A 19,458-nucleotide genomic window follows, 5' to 3' on the forward strand; every position below is an offset into this window, starting at 1 on the left:
CCTGGATTTATATTATTTTCATACATTATTACACTGAGAAAAAAATGCTATTGAATTTATAGCATGTATATTCATATGCGTTCAAAGGCAGCTGCTATTAACTTGATGCGATATGTAGTTCATTTTACAGCACTGCTATTGAATCAGAAACTGTATTCTTTGGTTCAGTAGCAGTGCTATAAAATGAACTACATATTGCATTAAGTTAATTATATTTGCTTTTGAACGTATGTGAATATGCGTGCTATAGATTCAATAGCATTTTTTTCTCAGTGTATGCATATGATATGTCCTTTGGCAGCTACATTCAAAAATGTTGTCCATTTTTTTGTCAAACTTAAGGTATACGAGATAAATTATAACTGTTTTAAATGTAATTATTTTTTGATAAATTTTAGATATTCATAATCTGGAAATATTAACGAATCTCAATATATATTTTTTAAAGTTGAGTTATTAAAATTATAAATTTTTTAAGCAATAAAACTCGGGTTAAAATTTTAATCCTTCAACAAAGGACATAGGGGTCTATCGTTCAAGGAGGGATTATGCAATATAATTTCCAAACTTAACAGAAATTTTCTACAAACTATTATGTTTTTTTTTTGCTGTTTTACACGTATATCGTGAGAGACGGTTTGTTGATCTTATATACCTTTAAAACTATTGTTAAAGTACTTTCAAAATGTCTTCTTATGGGTTATCAGGTAGTGGTACTGAAGTGGAACTCAAGCCAAGTCCAATTCAGTACTATTCCAGTACCACTCTTTCGGTAGGGTATCTTTCAAGTGTACATTCTGCATCTCCAAAACAGTATACCTTTTTATCTTTTCCTATCTCCTTTTTTCTATCTGTTTCTATGTCTTCACTTCCAGTAGGGTTTATTAATTGTCATTAGCAAGTACTATAAGCAAGTGATAATAAATCTTGGTTTTAGTGCAATAGTTATTTTCGAATACATAACGTCTTCACTCTATTTAAAATCCCTGTTCCATGGAGCATACAATTGCCTTCTGACAAGTGATATCATATGACAAGAAACAAAGATTTTATTGTACTACACAAATAATATGTATACACAACAAGAAAATACCAATTGCCTTTACATTTTATAAACATTTTCTTAAAGATCATATGTATTTATTCAAACTGCTTTCAAGTCAAACGTGTAATTGCGTTGTAGCAAACGAAACGATTTAACTCTACATTTTCCTGCGGAGGTCGCGCTGAACGGTCGACTCCCGGAAAACGGTATTGCCGTATTCTGGGGCCAAGTTTTCCAACCCGTCAAGTCAATTGTAATTTTTAAGGTAACCTATGAAGTTTACAAATGTGTAAATAGCAAGAAAAATACACCATGAATTAAATATTAAAAAAATTTATTTTTGTATTTAAGAAATCTTGTATTACTTATAAATGAATAACTAGTAATAGAGAAGACATTATTAACAATACACGATAAAATTCGTTACCTAACTACTTGTATATTAAAATTAAAACCATTACATGTAATCATTATTATACAAAAAATCAATCAGATTTAGAAGAATTACTTCGTTTATTTAATGCTTGATAAATACCAATTAGCGAAGACAATGTTCCTAATGCACCTACATGCCAAGTCTTTAGTTTTCCACCATAAAGTGTACCATTGGGAAGGTAACTCACAGCGTAACTAAAGTCCAAAACTAATCTGATGCAAGTAAGTAATTCATATCGCTGCTGCACTACTATTTTATTCCTCTGTATCCTGAACAAAAATTATTTTAATAGATGTATACAATATACGTTTTAGGAAAATTAGTTTGTGCAAATATACCCAAGTAGAAATATCTGTAGCTCGCCGTAATTAAACACCGGCATGGTACTGATCCAATACTGGCTGTCGGTATTGACTTTCAGTACTGGCAGTGTACTGACTAATACACCGAATCAGTACTATGTCGGAGGTAAAAAAATATTAAAACCAGTACTGGCAGTACACTGTCATTCACACCGAATCAGTACTATGTCGGTGATAAAAAACATTAAGTGAAAAAGTCTTTAAATTATTCCAATAGGTAGAAAACGATGATTTTTTATTTAAAAAAATGTATATTAATTTCTTTCGAATACTTTCCCTCAAAATTTTGGATGTAATTGTAATGTATTATTATATACCTATATAAAATATATTTATGTTTTTTTAGTTATTTTAGTACTCATTGAAATATGTGCATTAAGTTATTTATCATGCATACAATAACAATAAGTTGAGAATTTTTTTCTAATAGTTTTAAAAATAAAGCAAATGTAATTTTTTCACTGTAATTTTTAAATATTATTAATAATTAAATATTAAATTTAAAATTTTTTTTACCATTCATATTTTACAGTCGTCTTTTATTAACTTATTTTTAATTATGTAATTCATCAATCATTTTTGTCTGTTTTAATATTATTTACGGTAAAAATAATTTATTAAAAATATTTAACTGAAATTGATATCCAGTTTTATTTCATTAAATCTTTGTAAAAATTGAAAAAATTTTGTGAGTTTAAAAAATTTAAGAATAAATTCATTTTATTTTCGTGATCAATAGATAATACAAACTTTGAAATCAAAACTTTTGTATTAGGTGAACTACTTCAAGTCAGCATTTCAAGCCAGCGCGGCTGTGCGGTATGCGTATCTGACTTGCGTTCTAAGGGTTTAGGGTTCGATCCCCCATGCGTGCGAGATTTTTCGTTCTTAGTTTTAAGTGTTATAAGTACAATATTTGTTCATGTGTAATATCAATTATTAAATAATTATTAAATTAAGTATAAGTGCAAAGTAAAAAAAATTAAATATTATGAATTTAAAAAAATAAAAAAATTTACAACACAAATTATTTTTTGTAAAATAATTTATTAAAAATAAAATAATTTAATTAATATAAATGATAATTATTATTTTAATTATTTATTGTTAATAATATTTTATATATTCTAAATAACATTAACTATTATTGGCTTCACATTACCTGTTCGTGGTAAAAATGGGAGTAATAAGCTAATAAGGATGAAATTTGCATTGGAAAGCGTGTTTTAGCATTTTGTAAAAAAGTGAGATTTTAAGTCCGGATGAGTACTTTGCCAGTATTATGCCAGTATTATTCCAGTACTACGTTAGTACTGGTGAGCGGGACAAAATCAGTACTGGACAGCGTTACCAGCCAGGGTTGGTCCACTACTGGCCCAGTACGGCAGTCAGTACTATTATACTGACTGGCAGTGTTGGGTCAGTACTATGCCAGTGGCACATTTCTACTTGGGTATTCTCAAAGTCTAAAGATTATTGTAGTAAGATGTTGTTTTACTTGGATTCAGAAATTGTTTGATGAAGTTTTTGTTTTTATCACCACAGCATCTAAAATTTCAGCAATATTACCAACATTGCCTCCATATTGTGATTATTTCTGCAATGTGGCTGCAATATTAGAATATTGAGACAATACTGCTACAAGTTTATAGGTACTATGTGACCCGGGTATTGCTAAAGTATATTTCCAATCTATAAGGTATCATAATGAATGATAAAATAAAGTTTAAAAGTTCAAGAGATACGCCCACGTGCACATTAAAGTATTATATATACACGGAAAAACTTTGTTCAAGAATTATTCCTAAATTTGTTCAGGAACTAAGGATATGAGAATAATTTAAGTAATCTTATTAATATTTCCTTGAAAAATTTTAAGCGGTATTTATATAAGAATTACAGAGAATTTCAAGACAACTGACTAAACTTAATACAGAAATTCTTGAACTCGTTTTAGAATAATTTTTTACGTTTGCGAGAAAAAAAATTTACTGTATGAGTACTCGAACCCACGTCCTCGAAACTCAAAAATTTCCCCTTTAAGTCTCTCAGCTACCTTAGCAGCTTATGGTATTATATACATTGGAAACATATTTGACGCAACCAATCCCTGACTCGCGCTTGGCTACTGTACTGCGTATTCTAAAACAGTTCAAGAATCTTTCAGAGCCCAGTGACTGAGACATTCCGATCGCGGCATTAACAACAAGTCTTTCAATATCATAATAAAAATACATGTATTTTCTTGAATAATTTTTGTAATTTTCAGTAAGTTTTGCAGAATTTTTATCATATCCTCAGTTCCTGAACAAATTCAGGAATGATTCTTAAACAAAGTTTTTTCGTGTACATATTTATCATATATCATATTTTCAAAAAATATAAATAAATATTATGGTTTATTAAAAACAAAAACTATATCAAACTTCAAAGATTATATAATTTCGTACACGTATTATATAGTTTTTAAGCAGTTAAAAACGGTTTCAGAAAACATTTTTTCTTACTAACTTTTCATTTCTTCTTAATTTATCGCTTTTTTATTAGGTATATTATTCAAAGTAAAAAATTATACACACCTATTACTGGATTTATCATTTAAACATTGTTTATATTTGTTCAACTTGATTATGTGATAAACAGACCTGAAAAAGATAAATTAAAATTTGCAAATTATGAACATAAACTGAAGATAAGATGTCAAGAAATGAATTTATCTTTTATCAATCCTCTAATTGTAAGACAAGTAAAATGAAAACTTCACTTTTTAACATATACCGTAAACTCGTGTTGATCGTTAAAAAGTGAAGTTATTATTTTTTACCTAACTTGGAGAATTGATAATTATAATATACCTGCGGACACAGCGCCCACTGTAAAAGAAATACATTAACATTTACCACACACCTTAAAAACGGGTGTGTTTTGGGATAGTAATTGTCGGGCGTTAGCCGTATGAATAATTTTCGACTGTTCTGTATGTGCAGCAAAAAAAAATTTAGTCGAATATGTTTTTAATATTCTCTTCATAGGTAAATATTTTTGAAAAACTTTGATGTTCTGTAATTAAAATCTCGCTTATTAACTTCGGTTAACAGAGCGAATTAGAAAAATATGTAAAGTAACATATGTCAAACAACTTACTTAATTAAAGAGAGAAATATTGATGTAATCCAGAAACAAGTTGTTGTAGTGTCCCACAGTTCAGTATTGATTGATATAATTCTACGACCTCCAGCCCAGCATATACTCTCAATTGGGGAGTAAATTACGTCGATAATAGTTTGTATATCGCTTATATAACTAATCCAGTTCGTATCCTAAAAAAAGTGTTATAGTTATCTATATTAAATATCACGTTTATTCTTTTTAACCCTTCTACTATTTTTCATTTTATTTGATTCATCCCTTGTATTGTAAATCATTTTCCAAGTAAGCTGAAAGTATGTAATTGCAATGTCCGCTTTTGGAAATGATCGTCAAGCATATTTTACTATCGTTCGCAGTAGTTATCCTTAACATCTAGGGCTACGCAATAAATTTTTAGGGACACAACCACAAGCGATAACAAAAGAAGTGAAAAATAATATAAAATCAATTCAAGATATCTTGGACCCTAAAAGAGATTTTCTAATGGATTTTTTTTATTTGGCTTGAAATTTGACTTTTAGAATAAGTTAAAATATTTGGCCTTCCAAGCGTATTTAAGGGGGGAGTCTGGTCCAGGCGAGGGTTTCTTCTGATAAAAATCGTCTAAAACAAAAATCTCAAGAATTTTTGGTTAAAATATAATCGTAAATTGTGGATGAACCTTAATTTGCAAAAAAAAAAATTTTGTAAAAATTTCGAGGAAAAGAAAAAAAGTGGTTGAAAAATTTTGTCACTTATTTTGCTTTAACTTTTTTTATAAAATAAAATTCATAAATATTCGGGTTATAAATTTAATTATCTTTAATTTAAGCTCTTAATGAAGTAAATTGATTGATAATTCGATGAGTTAAGGGGGGAACACCAGTTGTAACTCAACAAATAATGCTTTTTACAAGAATATTTTCCAAAAGAACAATGAATCTTTTTAAAGAATACTATTTATTAGTTAAAAGTACATGTAAAAAGCTGTAATTTAAAAGAAAAAAAAATTTTTTTAACAAAAACTTTTGGAGATATGAGCAATTGAAGTGGCGCCTTAAGAAAAAAGGCGAATTGCGGTGACCAGCATTCTGCAAGTATACTTCGTCTGAAATACAAAAATGAAATTGATTTACATTTATTATAAGATTATCTAGTTCGTGATCGAAGGATTTAAAAAAAAAAAAATTTGACAAAATGGCGACCTGTCAAAGTCAAAAGTATGATTTTCGTTAAAAAATACGGTCGATTTTCAGCTATATAAAAAAAAGTTTTGCATAAAAAAAAATCCTTCGATCACGAACTAGACTTATATGTGTAAATGAAGCACACTAAATTTTAAATAAATCGGTTTAATGGTATTCGAGTAATCGTGGTCACCGACTTGGAAAATGTCATTTTGAGAAAAACGCATTCAAAGTTTCAACTTACTTTTTTTTGTTCAGAAGAAATTTTGTTTCCAAGTTACAAAGAGTCATCGATTCCTGGACCATATAATAACTCTTCCGTAGTGGTTGCCGATTCTAAAATGCCAATTTGCTGCCATCTGTCGTTAGGGTCAGGTATGGCTGGCCACCTTGTATGAAGCCACGGGACGCGCCGCTACAGTGTTCTGTATATCTCATTTATTTTTCACCGGATCAACTTTGAAATTTACAGACACATTTCTAAATATGTATACTTTAAGAAAATTCACAAAAAAAATCGATTTTTCGAAAGTTACAACTGGTGTTCCCCCCTTAACATATAGTTATACATATAATATGTTAAGTATGATGTTTTTAAGTCCGTCTGTTAGTTCTGTGCCAGACTGATTAATATTGGTGCTGTAATGCGACAGTAGATAATTTCCAATTGGGATGCTGTACTTTAAGCGCACCGCTTATAACTATATTTGTAGTTCGAATTTGTTAAAACAATTACATAGAGGAGCATTCTGCACATGTTTAGGAATATTTTTAAACAATAAAAAAAGTTGATTTTTTCGACCTCATGGACCAGACTCTTCCCTTAAAGTAGTACACGCGCGATCGCTCTTTTCTTGGAATTCGATAAAATTTAATATGTTAACAGTTAATATCGAGATCTACATATTCCGAAAATTTAAAAATAATTGACCATTTTTAAAACGAGATATTTTAAGTTCAAAGTTTCTTAGTTTTCTATAGATTTTTTTTAAACTAGTATATGTTATAAATAAATATTTATAGAATTTAAAATAAAGAGAATCAATAACATTTACCGTTTCGTTTAAGAGATATAAAAAAAATGATTAATTTTAAGGATAATGCATTCTGAGATTCGGGGAAGTACTACTAACACCAACAAGAGCACGTGTATGTATAGAGGCTAACGATGTATTCAGTAGACAGGCAAAAAAAAATTTTTTAATTTTTTTATGAAACAAGCAAGCAGTGTTGGGTAAGTTACTATCTTTTAAGTAACTGGTTACATTTAAGTTACTTTATGAAAAAAAGTAACTAGTTACTGTTACAGTTACTTACAAAGTAACTTAAAGTTACATTTCAAGTTACTGAAAAATTATTTTAAAATTTGTCTTATCGAAATTCAATTTTTTTATCAAATGGGAATCAAATTAAAATGTGAAATATAATTGTAATACATGTATTTATTCAAGTTCTTCACATAGATTTGTATTCATTTTAATAAAAGCATCATCTATTCTTCCCCTAAAGTTTTACGTGTAAAAATTTTCAAATTTCCTGGTAATCCAAGTAACACTAGGTCTTTAAAAGATAATTTTTCTACAACACTTCTATTACATAATCCATAATTTTTTTATCCAATATTTTTTGAGTAACTAGCTTTGAATCGGAAGTCCAGTTTTCCAAAAGAGGTTTTTCTTTTCTTTTTTTTTCTTTCGCTATAGCTGCTTCTAATTCTTTAACGCATATCCATGTTTAACCTATCCAAGTATTTATTTATAAAAATTTTTTAAATATTATCATTATTAGAAAATTAGTTTTTATAATCATGGATTTTGTTTGCCATTGTAAGAATTAATTTAAAAATCAATTAATAAGGTACAATTTCGACACGGGGTTGCTAAAAATTATTTTTATAAACTCTTAAATAAAAGCCTATATAAAACTTCTGAATACAAATAAATTAATTAATTAAAATCTTATTTTAAAATATCTTGTACACTGTTTAAATTATGCAGGTAAATGGGTAAATCCCCTATATTGCAACAGTAAACCATACGAATACGATGGAACACGAGCACATGAAAAACAGAATGTAAACAGTCGGTACAATGCGCAGCATGCGACCCTGTTGAAAATTCCTATGTGAGAACACATATGGGATCCCATCCAGGATCTCTTGTGAGTTCTTATGTGGGTTCCCATACAGGTTCACACATAAGATCCTGTATGAAAAGGTTCCTGGGATGAACTTGCGTGAGAGCTCGCGCATGATCTTATGTCTCTGTAAAAGCAATAACACAGGATCCCATGAGGTTTCCTGTGTAGGTTCCTATATGAACAACACGATAAATAGGAACACACATGGGATCTTATCCGAGATCTTGTATGAGTTCTTACATAGGTTCTCACATATAAGAAGATTAATAGCAGCTTAATAAGATTTTATATAAAATCTACCTATTAATCTTCTTATATGTGAGAACCTATGTAAGAACTCATACAAGATCTCGGATAAGATCCCATGTGTGTTCCTATTTATCGTGTTGTTCATATAGGAACCTACACAGGAAACCTCATGGGATCCTGTGTTATTGCTTTTACAGAGACATAAGATCATGCGCGAGCTCTCACGCAAGTTCATCCCAGGAACCTTTTCATACAGGATCTTATGTGTGAACCTGTATGGGAACCCACATAAGAACTCACAAGAGATCCTGGATGGGATCCCATATGTGTTCTCACATAGGAATTTTCAACAGGGGAGCGCAGAGGCCATGTTCTTTTGCTATCACTTTGCGAGCTTTTTTTGAAATACGAATAAGTTACAAGTAAAGTAACTTTTTCAGTAACTTAGTTACTAATAACTAGTTACTACCCAACACTGCAAGCAAGTTACTCTAAACTTTTTAAGTTTTTTATTGAAATTAATTTTTGGAAGTGACTGCTGCAAGTGGATTACCTTAACTATCTAGATCTACTTTTTCTCAACGAAACAATTTTGGCTGCTCAATTTTATTGTTTAAAAATGCTATAACTTTCAAACGGTTGAAGCAAATCCAATAATTTTTTTTATTTTTATGGTAGAAATACGAACTTTGAACCATCTTAAAGAAGAGAACCCATAAAAGAAAATATAAAAATATCAATTTTTAAAGAAATAAGAGCAGTTAACCTACAAAAATTTAAGAAAAATCTAGTTAATTTTAAAAAATTTCTGCCAATTTTTTTCATTTTATATACTTAAAATCTTTCAATTTCATATGTAAACATATAAGTTTATATAAACAGTTATTTGTTAATTCTATAGAAAAAGTAATTTTCTCTGTTTGGAAGTAATTCCTTATATAATTTATTCGTATTTGATATATAGGAAATTTTTTTGTCATCGAGGAGTTACCTTTGTGCTTAACGCTTCATTAACGAAAACCACTACCTTTTTCACAAAGTTTTTATTCAATGCATCCATACAGTCATTTCTTATGTCACACGTTTGTGATTTTTCACTTATACTCTGTCTAATCAACGAAAACCTTGAACATTTTACCAAAACGTGATATAATAAATTATCATACTCATATAATCTCTGGCAGCAAAAATCACAGTAATCATTATGACTAAAGTTAACGGAGCTTCCTTCCATTTTAATTATGGGTTGATATATATTAAATAATCGTAGCTGTGCAATCAGTCTACCATGTGTAAGAGGAATGTCCCTTAATGAGAGGTATTTCTGGGGTCCTTCTATAAGATCAGAAGTCAATTGCGGATAAAGGGGGAGTGAGGAAGAATCATGGGCCATTTTTAAATCAATTTCTCTCATTCTAATTTTATAATTATTTATCAATTTTTTGTTTTTATTTTTTTTATAGACTGCACTGAAATATTCTCCCATTCTTCTTCCTCTCCTATCTCCACAAAAAAAATCTTTGACTATATCAGCCTGGCAAGACACTTTTTCGGGTATCTTTCATCTGTCATGCTCAAAACTTTTTCAATACAGTTTAAAATTAACTTAAATACTTCACATGACAGATGATTACTTCCGGTCTCTAATCTAACCGCATAGCCAGGCGTATTAAACGGAACATTCAAAATTCTTTTAAAAAAATTAGTCTGGATTTTCTCGATTGAATCAAGATATCTTAAGCTCCAAATTAGTGCTGCATACAAAGGAACATTGGAAACAAGACTCATATAAAGATGTGACACTGGATCAAAAAAATCCAGTTTCATTTTTGAAATTAATGATACTGTATAATAATTTACCGCCAGATTTGATTTCTTTACAATTTCATCTTTTGCATTTAAAAAAAGCAAGGATTGTGAAAATACTACTCCCAAATACTCATAATTTTTAACAATTTCTACCTCGCTTTTTCCATACTCAAAAGATGGTAATTTTTTGTTATGACAGTGACTTCCTTTTCTAAATACTACTATTTTTGTTTTTTTTAAGTTAACATCAAGTTTATTCAAAATGCAGTATTCTTCCAAGTATAAAAGGATTTTTCTCATGTCCACCAAGGAGTCAGCAGGGACAGCTATATCGTCCGCATATGCCGCTATTTTGATAGCATTTATTAGATTAAGATTGAGAGCATTAATTGACTTCATTTCCAATTCAGAGTTATGAGGATATTGAATATTATTTTTGAATGAATCGGCCTTTTCTGTATTCCCTGAATATATATTCAATACTTTAAAATTATCAATTATACCCAAGCTAAATGAGCTGACCCACACAAAGCTCTTCAAAACATTCCGTGACTAATTTGACACGTTTATCTGTAGTTATGTCAAGACTATATCTTTCTCCCATAAAATTAGTATAAGAAAAACATTCTTCATCCAAGTTATTTAAATCCCCAATTTTACAATTAAAGTCCCCACCTACTATTAATGGAACTTTCGGAAAATTCAAAGTTATATTATAAATTTTTTGCTTAATATTATTTAAAAATTTGTCTATATCTGAGATTGGATTATTATAAATTAAATTCACTATTATCAAGTCCTTATCACTTATCACAATTAATTTAATTAATTAAATTATCACAATTTAAAAAAGATACAATCCTCATCCAAACTAATTAACTCTACCTTAAATTTATTTTTATTTACAACAACTAGGAGCCCTCCTTTTCCATGACCTTTGGCACAGTCCTTGGCAGCAAAACTGGAGATAATATGTAGATCAGGATTTAGCAATGCTCGCCCTCGTACTGTATCGAGTGTTTCCCAGGTTTCATAAAGGCAGATTACATCCCCATATGAAGTGTGCTCGATGATGTCCTCATAATTATTTAATCCTCTTGCATTCCAGAATATGATCCGGGAAGAATGGGGCGGAGTTGGACTGCTTCTCTTTTTCCTTCAGGTTCGGAGTATTTCCCATCTCCATCGTCGTCTTTTGTTGAAAATGCTTAATAGTTGCATCCTTTACAATAGCCTTGATTTTTTTTTGTCCACTAATATTATTTTTCCTTTGTCTCAATCTTTTCCGGCTTCCTACAGAACTGTAAGAATTGGTTGACAATAACTTCTGAATTTCAGGTAAATCGTAATATTTTTCTTCCATGAATAGACGAGTTACTCTGATATACCTTGATTTTCCTTGCTCGTTCAAAACAGCTTGGAACTGTTTCAGCTCTTTCCTTGTTTGTTGTTGTTCCGGGGTATAATCAGTTGAAAAGAAAACATTAAGTGAACGTAAATTCTTAGCATTTTGAAATATACATTCTCTATATTTAGAACTCGAGAATTTAATTAAGATCGGCCTTGGATCATCTTTTTTCCCCAAAGGATAAATCGCTTCATAATGTTCATCTGGGATGGTAATAGATGCCTTCTCAAGGATCATTTGCACTGATTTTATTAAATTTGTTTTTTCAGCTATAATGTTCCTAGATCTATCCTTGATGTCCATGATCTCCAATTTTTTTTCAATAGATGAAATCTGTTGACCAAAACGAGCAGACTTCTTTTCTAATACTAGATATTTAGATTTACAAGTCTTGAGTTCCTCCATTAATTTTCCCTGTGAGTTTTTCAACAATTTCACCTCTTCCGATAAATTGTCCATTTTGTTATTTGACGATTTAACATCACTCTGTACCGAGAGCATAAGTTCTTTTAAGTCATCGATAGTGGTCATTATTGCAATGTAATAACTTTTCACTTTAGAAACTAAAATTCATATAAACGTAATCCTCACAATAGGCACACACTCACAACGGAGCAAATCAAAACACGTCTTGACTCTCTGACTGTCAGAGCTAAACTGTCATTTGGATATATTTCCTACTAATATGGTGAAAAGTCCATTATTAAATAAAGAAAAATTTCCAATTTTCTGTGCAAAACATTCTTACTTTTTTTTGAAATAATTCCTATTAAACATTTGGAAAATCTGTTTCACTCTTCATTTCATGATATTCACTTTTATCAGAACCTCAAAATTAATAAAATTTTATTTATTATTATTTCGGAGGATAGAATTTGATAGAACTTTTATCAAAACCTTTGATAGAGGTTAATAGATTTATCTGCGAATAGAATTAGATACATTCTCAATACAAACCCTTTGATAGAAAATTATTAGATTTTTCGGAGGATAGAATTGGATACAACTTTTATCAAAACCTTTGATAAGGAATTATTAGATTTATTTACGGATAAAAATTGATAGATTTTCAATCTTATTTCTTTGATAGGAAATTATTGGATTCTTAAGTGGATAGAAATTGATAAAATTTTTATCATAAAATATGATATCAAATGATTAAATTTTTTTTATTAATTTTGATAGAAATTGTATCCGCCCAGTAAAAAAAAAGAATTGGGAGTAAGCGATAAGAATTGGTGGTAACTTAAGCTGAATTCGGTTTGACGAAAAAACCGAATTGGAACGTTACGGTGAATTATTTTTTTCTTACCGTGAATTCTTTTTTCTTAAACATTTGAATTGACGTTTGTTTATTCGAGTTTGCATTATAAATGAATAAAATAAATGCTTCAAAGTCTAAAAAAGCCGATTTGGAATAAGAAATATATAATTTAAAAAAAATAAATGAAAGCGAAGTGTGACAGATTCACCGACGATTTTATCAAGTGAGTAGTGTTCATATGATAAATTTACCATATGAGTAGTACTCACATGGTAAAATTGTCGGTAAATCTATCACATTTCACTTTTATTTCTTTTTAAAAAATTATATATTTTTTATTCCAAATCGGCTTTTTTAGACTTCGAAACATTTATTCTTATTCATTTATAATGCAAACTCGAATAAACAAACGTCAATTCAAATGTTTAAGAGAAAAGAATTCACGGTAAGAAAAAAATAATTCACCGTAACGTTCCAATTCGGTTTTTTCGCCAAACCGCATTCAGCTTTAGTTACCACCAATTCTTTTCGCTGACTCCTAATTCTTTTTTTTACTGGGCGGACTTATGATACATATTGAATTGTTTTTCAATTTTAGCAAGAAATGAAAAGGATTTTTAATATTTGATTAAATTTTATTGAAGTTTCAATAACTACATGAAAGAAATTCTATCAAATTCTGTCCGTTTGAATAATTTTTTCAAGTATATACATATACCGAGTGCAAACCGGTTGTTATAATTTCGTCATTCTTTTTCATTTTTTTCATTCTTTCTTTATTGAAAATGCTTGAAGATGGCATTCTCATTAGTTAAATCAACTGATTTCGTAATGTAAACAAAGGTATTAAAATTTCGTTATAAAGTAAAAATGGATAAAAAAAAAAGAAAAACCAATAGTGTTACGGCGTAACAACAGATCTGCAGATGTTTTTAAATCTAATAGTTGGAGATTGTAAAAATTAAGAAAGTTTGAAAAATATGTATTTGTAAGAAAGTATGAAAATATGTATTGTTAAGAAAGTTTGAATGAAGCAAGGGATTATGACAATAAACTTGCACATTTTATATCTTAATCCGGGTACCAATACGATAAGTTGGACCCTATCCTAAAAAAGGGACAGACTTCATAAAAACCAAATTTTAGCAAATGTAGTAATTACCCCAATGCTACGTGCAGTCAGATAACCATCTACCAAGCATCTTCCCACCTCCACTTTACCTTCCCTTCAAATTTCAATAGAATGTTTAAAAACCAATCAAAACACCCTAATATGACAAGAACACTCCTTTTTTCCCTTTCCAAATATTTTCCAAAATTTCCTCCACCACGGCGATTGAATGTACAAGTTCAAATATTTAGATTCAAACCAAACTTCTTGTTGAAAACTCCGTCGCGAACTTTTCTCACACATATTATCAATAAGTGAAGTTTATAAACAGATAAATCTGTACAATTAAAATAAAATAATGTATCATTGTTAATATTAAAAAATCTATTTCACATTACTTTTCATCCTAAGAAAATATCCTAAAATTAGTTACACAATATTAATTTGGCGTGTAACAGAAGCGTTTTTAAAAAATCGAATACGCCTCAACAAATAGTTTAAAAGAAATACAATTATAATTTTATAAAAATTTTATTTCTAATAGTTGAATTGTCATTTTTTTAAATAAAAATAATCTTACAAAATAGGGTACTTTCTAGGAAAACTGACTCATATTTTTCCTAAGTAAGTCATTAATCGAGAACGGCCATGTCGGATACTAGTCAGTTTTTATGACATAAGCCACACTAAAGATTTGGAAAACTGGTATGGACCCCATTTCAATTTTTGCAGGGAAATAAGTGTGATAAACTACAACTTTCTTTCCATGCATGCAAGGGTAAAATAAAATAAAAAACCGCTGCTAAGTTGAAGTTGAAAAATGTTGAAGTATGAACATTTTGTGTTCATGAAATGAACACTTTGCTTCCCCATGGAGATTTTTTGTGATCAATTTATGGTAACTTATTTAGTATTATAATAATTTTGAAACGGTGTAAAGTTGTATATTTTGGGTGTTTGCAGAGACAGATTTTTAACATCAATAACTTCGTAATATTTTTGAAAAACTCTATAAAACTAGAGATAAATATCTATTGGTGTCAATACATTTTTTTAAGGTATGGGCAAAAAACGTTTTTCTCTAATTTTTAAAAATTCAATAACTTTTAGATAAAATATCAGTAGAATGTTCGCTAATAGCTCAAAAAATGCGTCTTAAAAAACTCTACAAAATTAACCCATTAACGCCCAAAAACTGAAAATTCCGGAAAATTCTTTGTACACATTCAGGTTACGTTATTTTAAATAAATCGGTCAACATTTTCTACGAGAGGTACATTTCCTATAGGTCTTGAGTGTGCTCTTTCCGATTCCGGTATCAAAAATTAATTTCGTCTAAGCCGAAATTAAATATGGCGGTTTAAATATCAAAAAACACAAAAAAAGTTTCATTTTTTTCAGTTTGACATTTTTTTTCAATCGGAAAAAATGTAAGAATAAAATTAAATTGTCAACCATAGGTGCATAAAAGTTGTGTACTTTCGAGAAACGTAAAGTAGAATAAAAAATTTCAAGATGGCGGACCAAATATGGCGTCAAAATCATTGTAAAATGTGAAAATTTTGTGCAATATTGGTCAAATTGACAAAATGTAACTGGATTTGCCTGAATTTTGTTACTCGGGGGTTTTTGGGGTCGCTGATTAAGAATCTGAAGTCGGTTTTCAAAAATGCAAAATGGCCGATCCAATATGGCGGATGAAATTTTAAAAATGCATTCAATTGGTCTGAATTTTCATACTCGGAGGTTTTCGGGGTTGCAGATTACGAATTTGAACTTCTTTTTTAAAAATTCAAAATGGCGGATTCAATATGGCGGATGAAAATTTTAAAAATGCATTCATTTGGTCTGAATTTTCATACTCGAAGGTTTTCGGGATTGCTGATTACGAATTTGAACTTCATTTTTAAAAATTCTAAATGGCGCATCAAATATGGCGGACTAAAAAAAACAATTCATCGTATTTACATGAAATCAGTTACTCGGGGGTTTTTGGGGTCGCTGATTAATAATCTGAAGTCGGTTTTCAAAAATACAATATGGCGGATCCAATATGACAAATGAAAAATGTAAAACTCCGTTCAAATAGCCTGAAGGGGTTTTCAGTTTTTTTTTAGCAGCCCATTTAGGCGTTTACCAATTCTTACCACGTGGAGGTAGACAAAATTAAGAATGTTATTTTTTTTTATTTTTTTAAATATAATTTGTTTATTTTAGAGTTAATTATTAATACTGAATTAAAAATTTATTTATTCACATTTCTGAATATTTCTAGTGACATACACACAGAAAGAAATAGTTAGTAAAACTTTCATGAACTAGATATTATCTTCTTGATGGGCACGAAGTTAGTAAATTTTTAAACTTTTTCAACGAATTCATCAACTTTTTCTGTGCGCATGCGTAAACATTGGATTTTATGGAGATAGTGGTTATGGATCCGCCATTTTGTATTTTACAAACCCGACTTCAGATTCTTAATCAACAACCCCAAAAACCCCCGAGAAACTGATTTCATGTAAATACGATGGATTTTTTTCAAAATCCGCCATATTGGATCCGCCATTTTTAATTTTTAAAAATGAAGTTCGAATTCGTAAACAGCAACCCGGAAAACCCCCGAGTATAAAAATTTAGACCAAATAAATACATTTTTAAAATTTTTATCCGCCATATTGGATCCGCCATTTAGAATTTTTAAAAATGAAGTTCAAATTCGTAATCAGCAACCCCCCGAAAACCTTCGAGTATGAAAATTCAGACCAATTGAATGCATTTTTAAAATTTTCATCCGCCATATTGGATCCGCCATTTTTAATTTTTAAAAATGAAGTTCAAATTCGTAATCAGCAACCCGGAAAACCCCCGAGTATGAAAATTAAGACCAAATGAATGCATTTTTAAATTTTTCATCCGCCATATTGGATCGGCCATTTTGCATTTTTGAAAACCGACTTCAGATTCTTAATCAGCGACCCCAAAAACCCCCGAGTAACAAAATTCAGGCAAATCCAGTTACATTTTGTCAATTTGACCAATATTGCACAAAATTTTCACATTTTACAATGATTTTGACGCCATATTTGGTCCGCCATCTTGAAATTTTTTATTCTACTTTACGTTTCTCGAAAGTACACAACTTTTATGCACCTATGGTTGACAATTTAATTTTATTCTTACATTTTTTCCGATTGAAAAAAAATGTCAAACTGAAAAAAATGAAACTTTTTTTGTGTTTTTTGATATTTAAACCGCCATATTTAATTTCGGCTTAGACGAAATTAATTTTTGATACCGGAATCGGAAAGAGCACACTCAAGACCTATAGGAAATGTACCTCTCGTAGAAAATGTTGACCGATTTATTTAAAATAACGTAACCTGAATGTGTACAAAGAATTTTCAGTTTTTGGGCGTTAATGGGTTAAAGAATAATATTTATAGGTGTCCTAACATTTTTTTAAAGTTAGGGGCAAAAAACGATTTTTCAAAAATTTTAAAATTCAGAAAAACAATAGTTAATCTGTATTAATATGGCTCAAAGTATACTCTCATTATTTGTCCGCCAGCGAGACCTACAATTAAAAAAAAATTTATTCCTTTAGCTCTTATTGTACTCGAGAAATTTAAGAAAATGTAGTGTATATTTAAATATACACACACGTGGAACATTTTTAAAAAATGTGATTTTTGGATTCCGGAGGTCAAAAAACATAAAGATACATCAAAAAACCAAGTTTGAAAAATTTCGGTGTTACAGTGCTTCAATTTTTCTGATGTATGCTCTGAATAAATTTAAACTTTTAGAAAATATTTCTGGGATGATATAGATACTGCTATAATTGAATAAAATTTTATTAATATGTTCTTTAAACGTTTTCTGCATTTAACAGAAGGTTTTAGAGTCTGTATTAGGCTTGAAGAGAAATTAATTAATTTGACCACTTAAAAATGCTAGTCCCACTTTTATCCTTTACATTATTTTAGAAAAATACCTGAACTTTATGAAAATTTTTAAGAAACTGTCCTTTTCAGAAAAAACACATTTCTATTATTTTCTTTTTTCAAAGTTAAAAATTAATTTAAAGAAAAACTGGTGAAAGAACCAAAAAAATTAAATTTTAAGAAATTTTTTTGGTTTGTTTTAAATAAACTACAGGTTGTTAAAGTACAGAGGTTACACTAAGTCTTAAAACTTATACGCCCTCCAGATCTTACAATTGCTTAAATAAATTAAGAATATTTTGTATTTGAATGTGCATCCAATAGGACTAAAATTTGTGTCAACTTTACAAATCATCTAATCAAAATTTTGACCTGGAAACCTGTGTGGGAATCTTCAGTATAGACACGTACCGCGTATAAATTTTCCGCGCAAACTTGAAAAGGCGGTTAGCCTAGATCTGGTAACCTTTTTTTTATTATTTAAGTGACTTTAAACAAACAACCAAACACTACATATTACAGAAAATCTGGTAACCTCATTAGGTATGTCATAGTATATTTGTAGTAATCACATAACTATAGAACCTTTCTAATCCATTCGTGTGACAAAGCATCATGCCAAGCTGGAACGTCATCCATCAATCTTAATACTACTCTACAATTGCTCATTTCACTCGAAATAGTTTTAAAATTTTTAGTTGTTGTTCCATAAGTAATTCCAGACAAAAATTTCGTAGAGTACGAAAAAAATCTTAGAAATTTATCACGACCTTCGTAACTATTTAAATAATTAGATAAAAGAGTAAATTGATCCATTTCGATTTAAACCACGTGGCAAAACAACATTTGTACTTTAGATGTATGATCTGGATAAGTTTTGAGAAAAAAATAGATACACATAACCTATCCAGAAAAATTTAATGGACCATCTTCAAACTGCAAAAAATCTTTATGGGAATTATCCATGTATAATTTGTATTTCTATCAAAATCTGTAAAATTGCCATATTTAATAAGGTTATGTTCATACTTTAAATAAGGTACTTTTCCATTGTCACAAATTTTAAAAAAAGGATAGAGATAGTTTTTCTGGATTCTTCTATTTTGGCAAACGCACAATAAAGCCTCAAGGCCTTTCTCCAATAGGAACCTAAACTTTTGCGTTGCGTGACTGACGCGTTGATTTTAGCATTGGTTGCCAATAGCAACCGACGCAATGCATACGCAACGCAAAAGTTTAGGATCCTATTGGAGAAAGCCCTTCAAGGGCTTTCTCCAATAGGATCCTAAACTTTTGCGTTGCGTATGCATTGCGTCGGTTGCTATTGGCAACCAATGCTAAAATCAACGCGTCAGTCACGCAACGCAAAAGTTTA

The 19,458-nt window shown here is 29.8% G+C and overlaps 2 protein-coding genes across 2 annotated transcripts; both read right to left on the reverse strand.

Annotated features, from left to right (window-relative positions):
* Window positions 1–1,362: 1,362 nt before the first annotated feature.
* Window positions 1,363–19,106, reverse strand: LOC127286781 (peroxisomal membrane protein 11C). Its single transcript, XM_051313360.1, has 4 exons — window positions 18,669–19,106; window positions 4,988–5,163; window positions 4,423–4,488; window positions 1,363–1,750 (listed from the first exon to the last, which is right to left on the reverse strand). The coding sequence occupies exons 1-4, from the start codon at window positions 18,897–18,899 to the stop codon at window positions 1,531–1,533; spliced, it is 693 nt and encodes a 230-aa protein (XP_051169317.1). The 5' UTR covers window positions 18,900–19,106; the 3' UTR covers window positions 1,363–1,530.
* Window positions 8,919–13,033, reverse strand: LOC127286770 (uncharacterized). Its single transcript, XM_051313350.1, has 2 exons — window positions 11,745–13,033; window positions 8,919–11,657 (listed from the first exon to the last, which is right to left on the reverse strand). Exons 1-2 carry the CDS (start codon window positions 12,293–12,295, stop codon window positions 11,441–11,443), a joined length of 768 nt encoding a protein of 255 aa, XP_051169307.1. The 5' UTR covers window positions 12,296–13,033; the 3' UTR covers window positions 8,919–11,440.
* Window positions 19,107–19,458: the final 352 nt, after the last annotated feature.

This window comes from Leptopilina boulardi, unplaced genomic scaffold, assembly GCF_019393585.1.
Source record: "Leptopilina boulardi isolate dan_hultmark-lab unplaced genomic scaffold, ZJU_Lbou_2.1 LbouV2_122, whole genome shotgun sequence".
Taxonomy (NCBI): domain Eukaryota; kingdom Metazoa; phylum Arthropoda; class Insecta; order Hymenoptera; family Figitidae; genus Leptopilina; species Leptopilina boulardi.

Bases quoted from the DNA above. Each gene is read 5' to 3' on its own strand.
- LOC127286781 (XM_051313360.1), bottom strand. From the start codon at position 18,899: ATGGATCAATTTACTCTTTTATCTAATTATTTAAATAGTTACGAAGGT. The intron at 4,489-4,987 runs GTAAGTTGTTTG...TATCTTTTTCAG, and splicing joins ATATTTCTCTCTTTAATTAA to GTCTGTTTATCACATAATCA. The intron at 1,751-4,422 runs GTGTGTATAATT...ATTTTTGTTCAG, and splicing joins AATGATAAATCCAGTAATAG to GATACAGAGGAATAAAATAG.
- LOC127286770 (XM_051313350.1), bottom strand. From the start codon at position 12,295: ATGACCACTATCGATGACTTAAAAGAACTTATGCTCTCGGTACAGAGT. The intron at 11,658-11,744 runs GTATATCAGAGT...CAATTCTTACAG, and splicing joins AACGAGCAAGGAAAATCAAG to TTCTGTAGGAAGCCGGAAAA.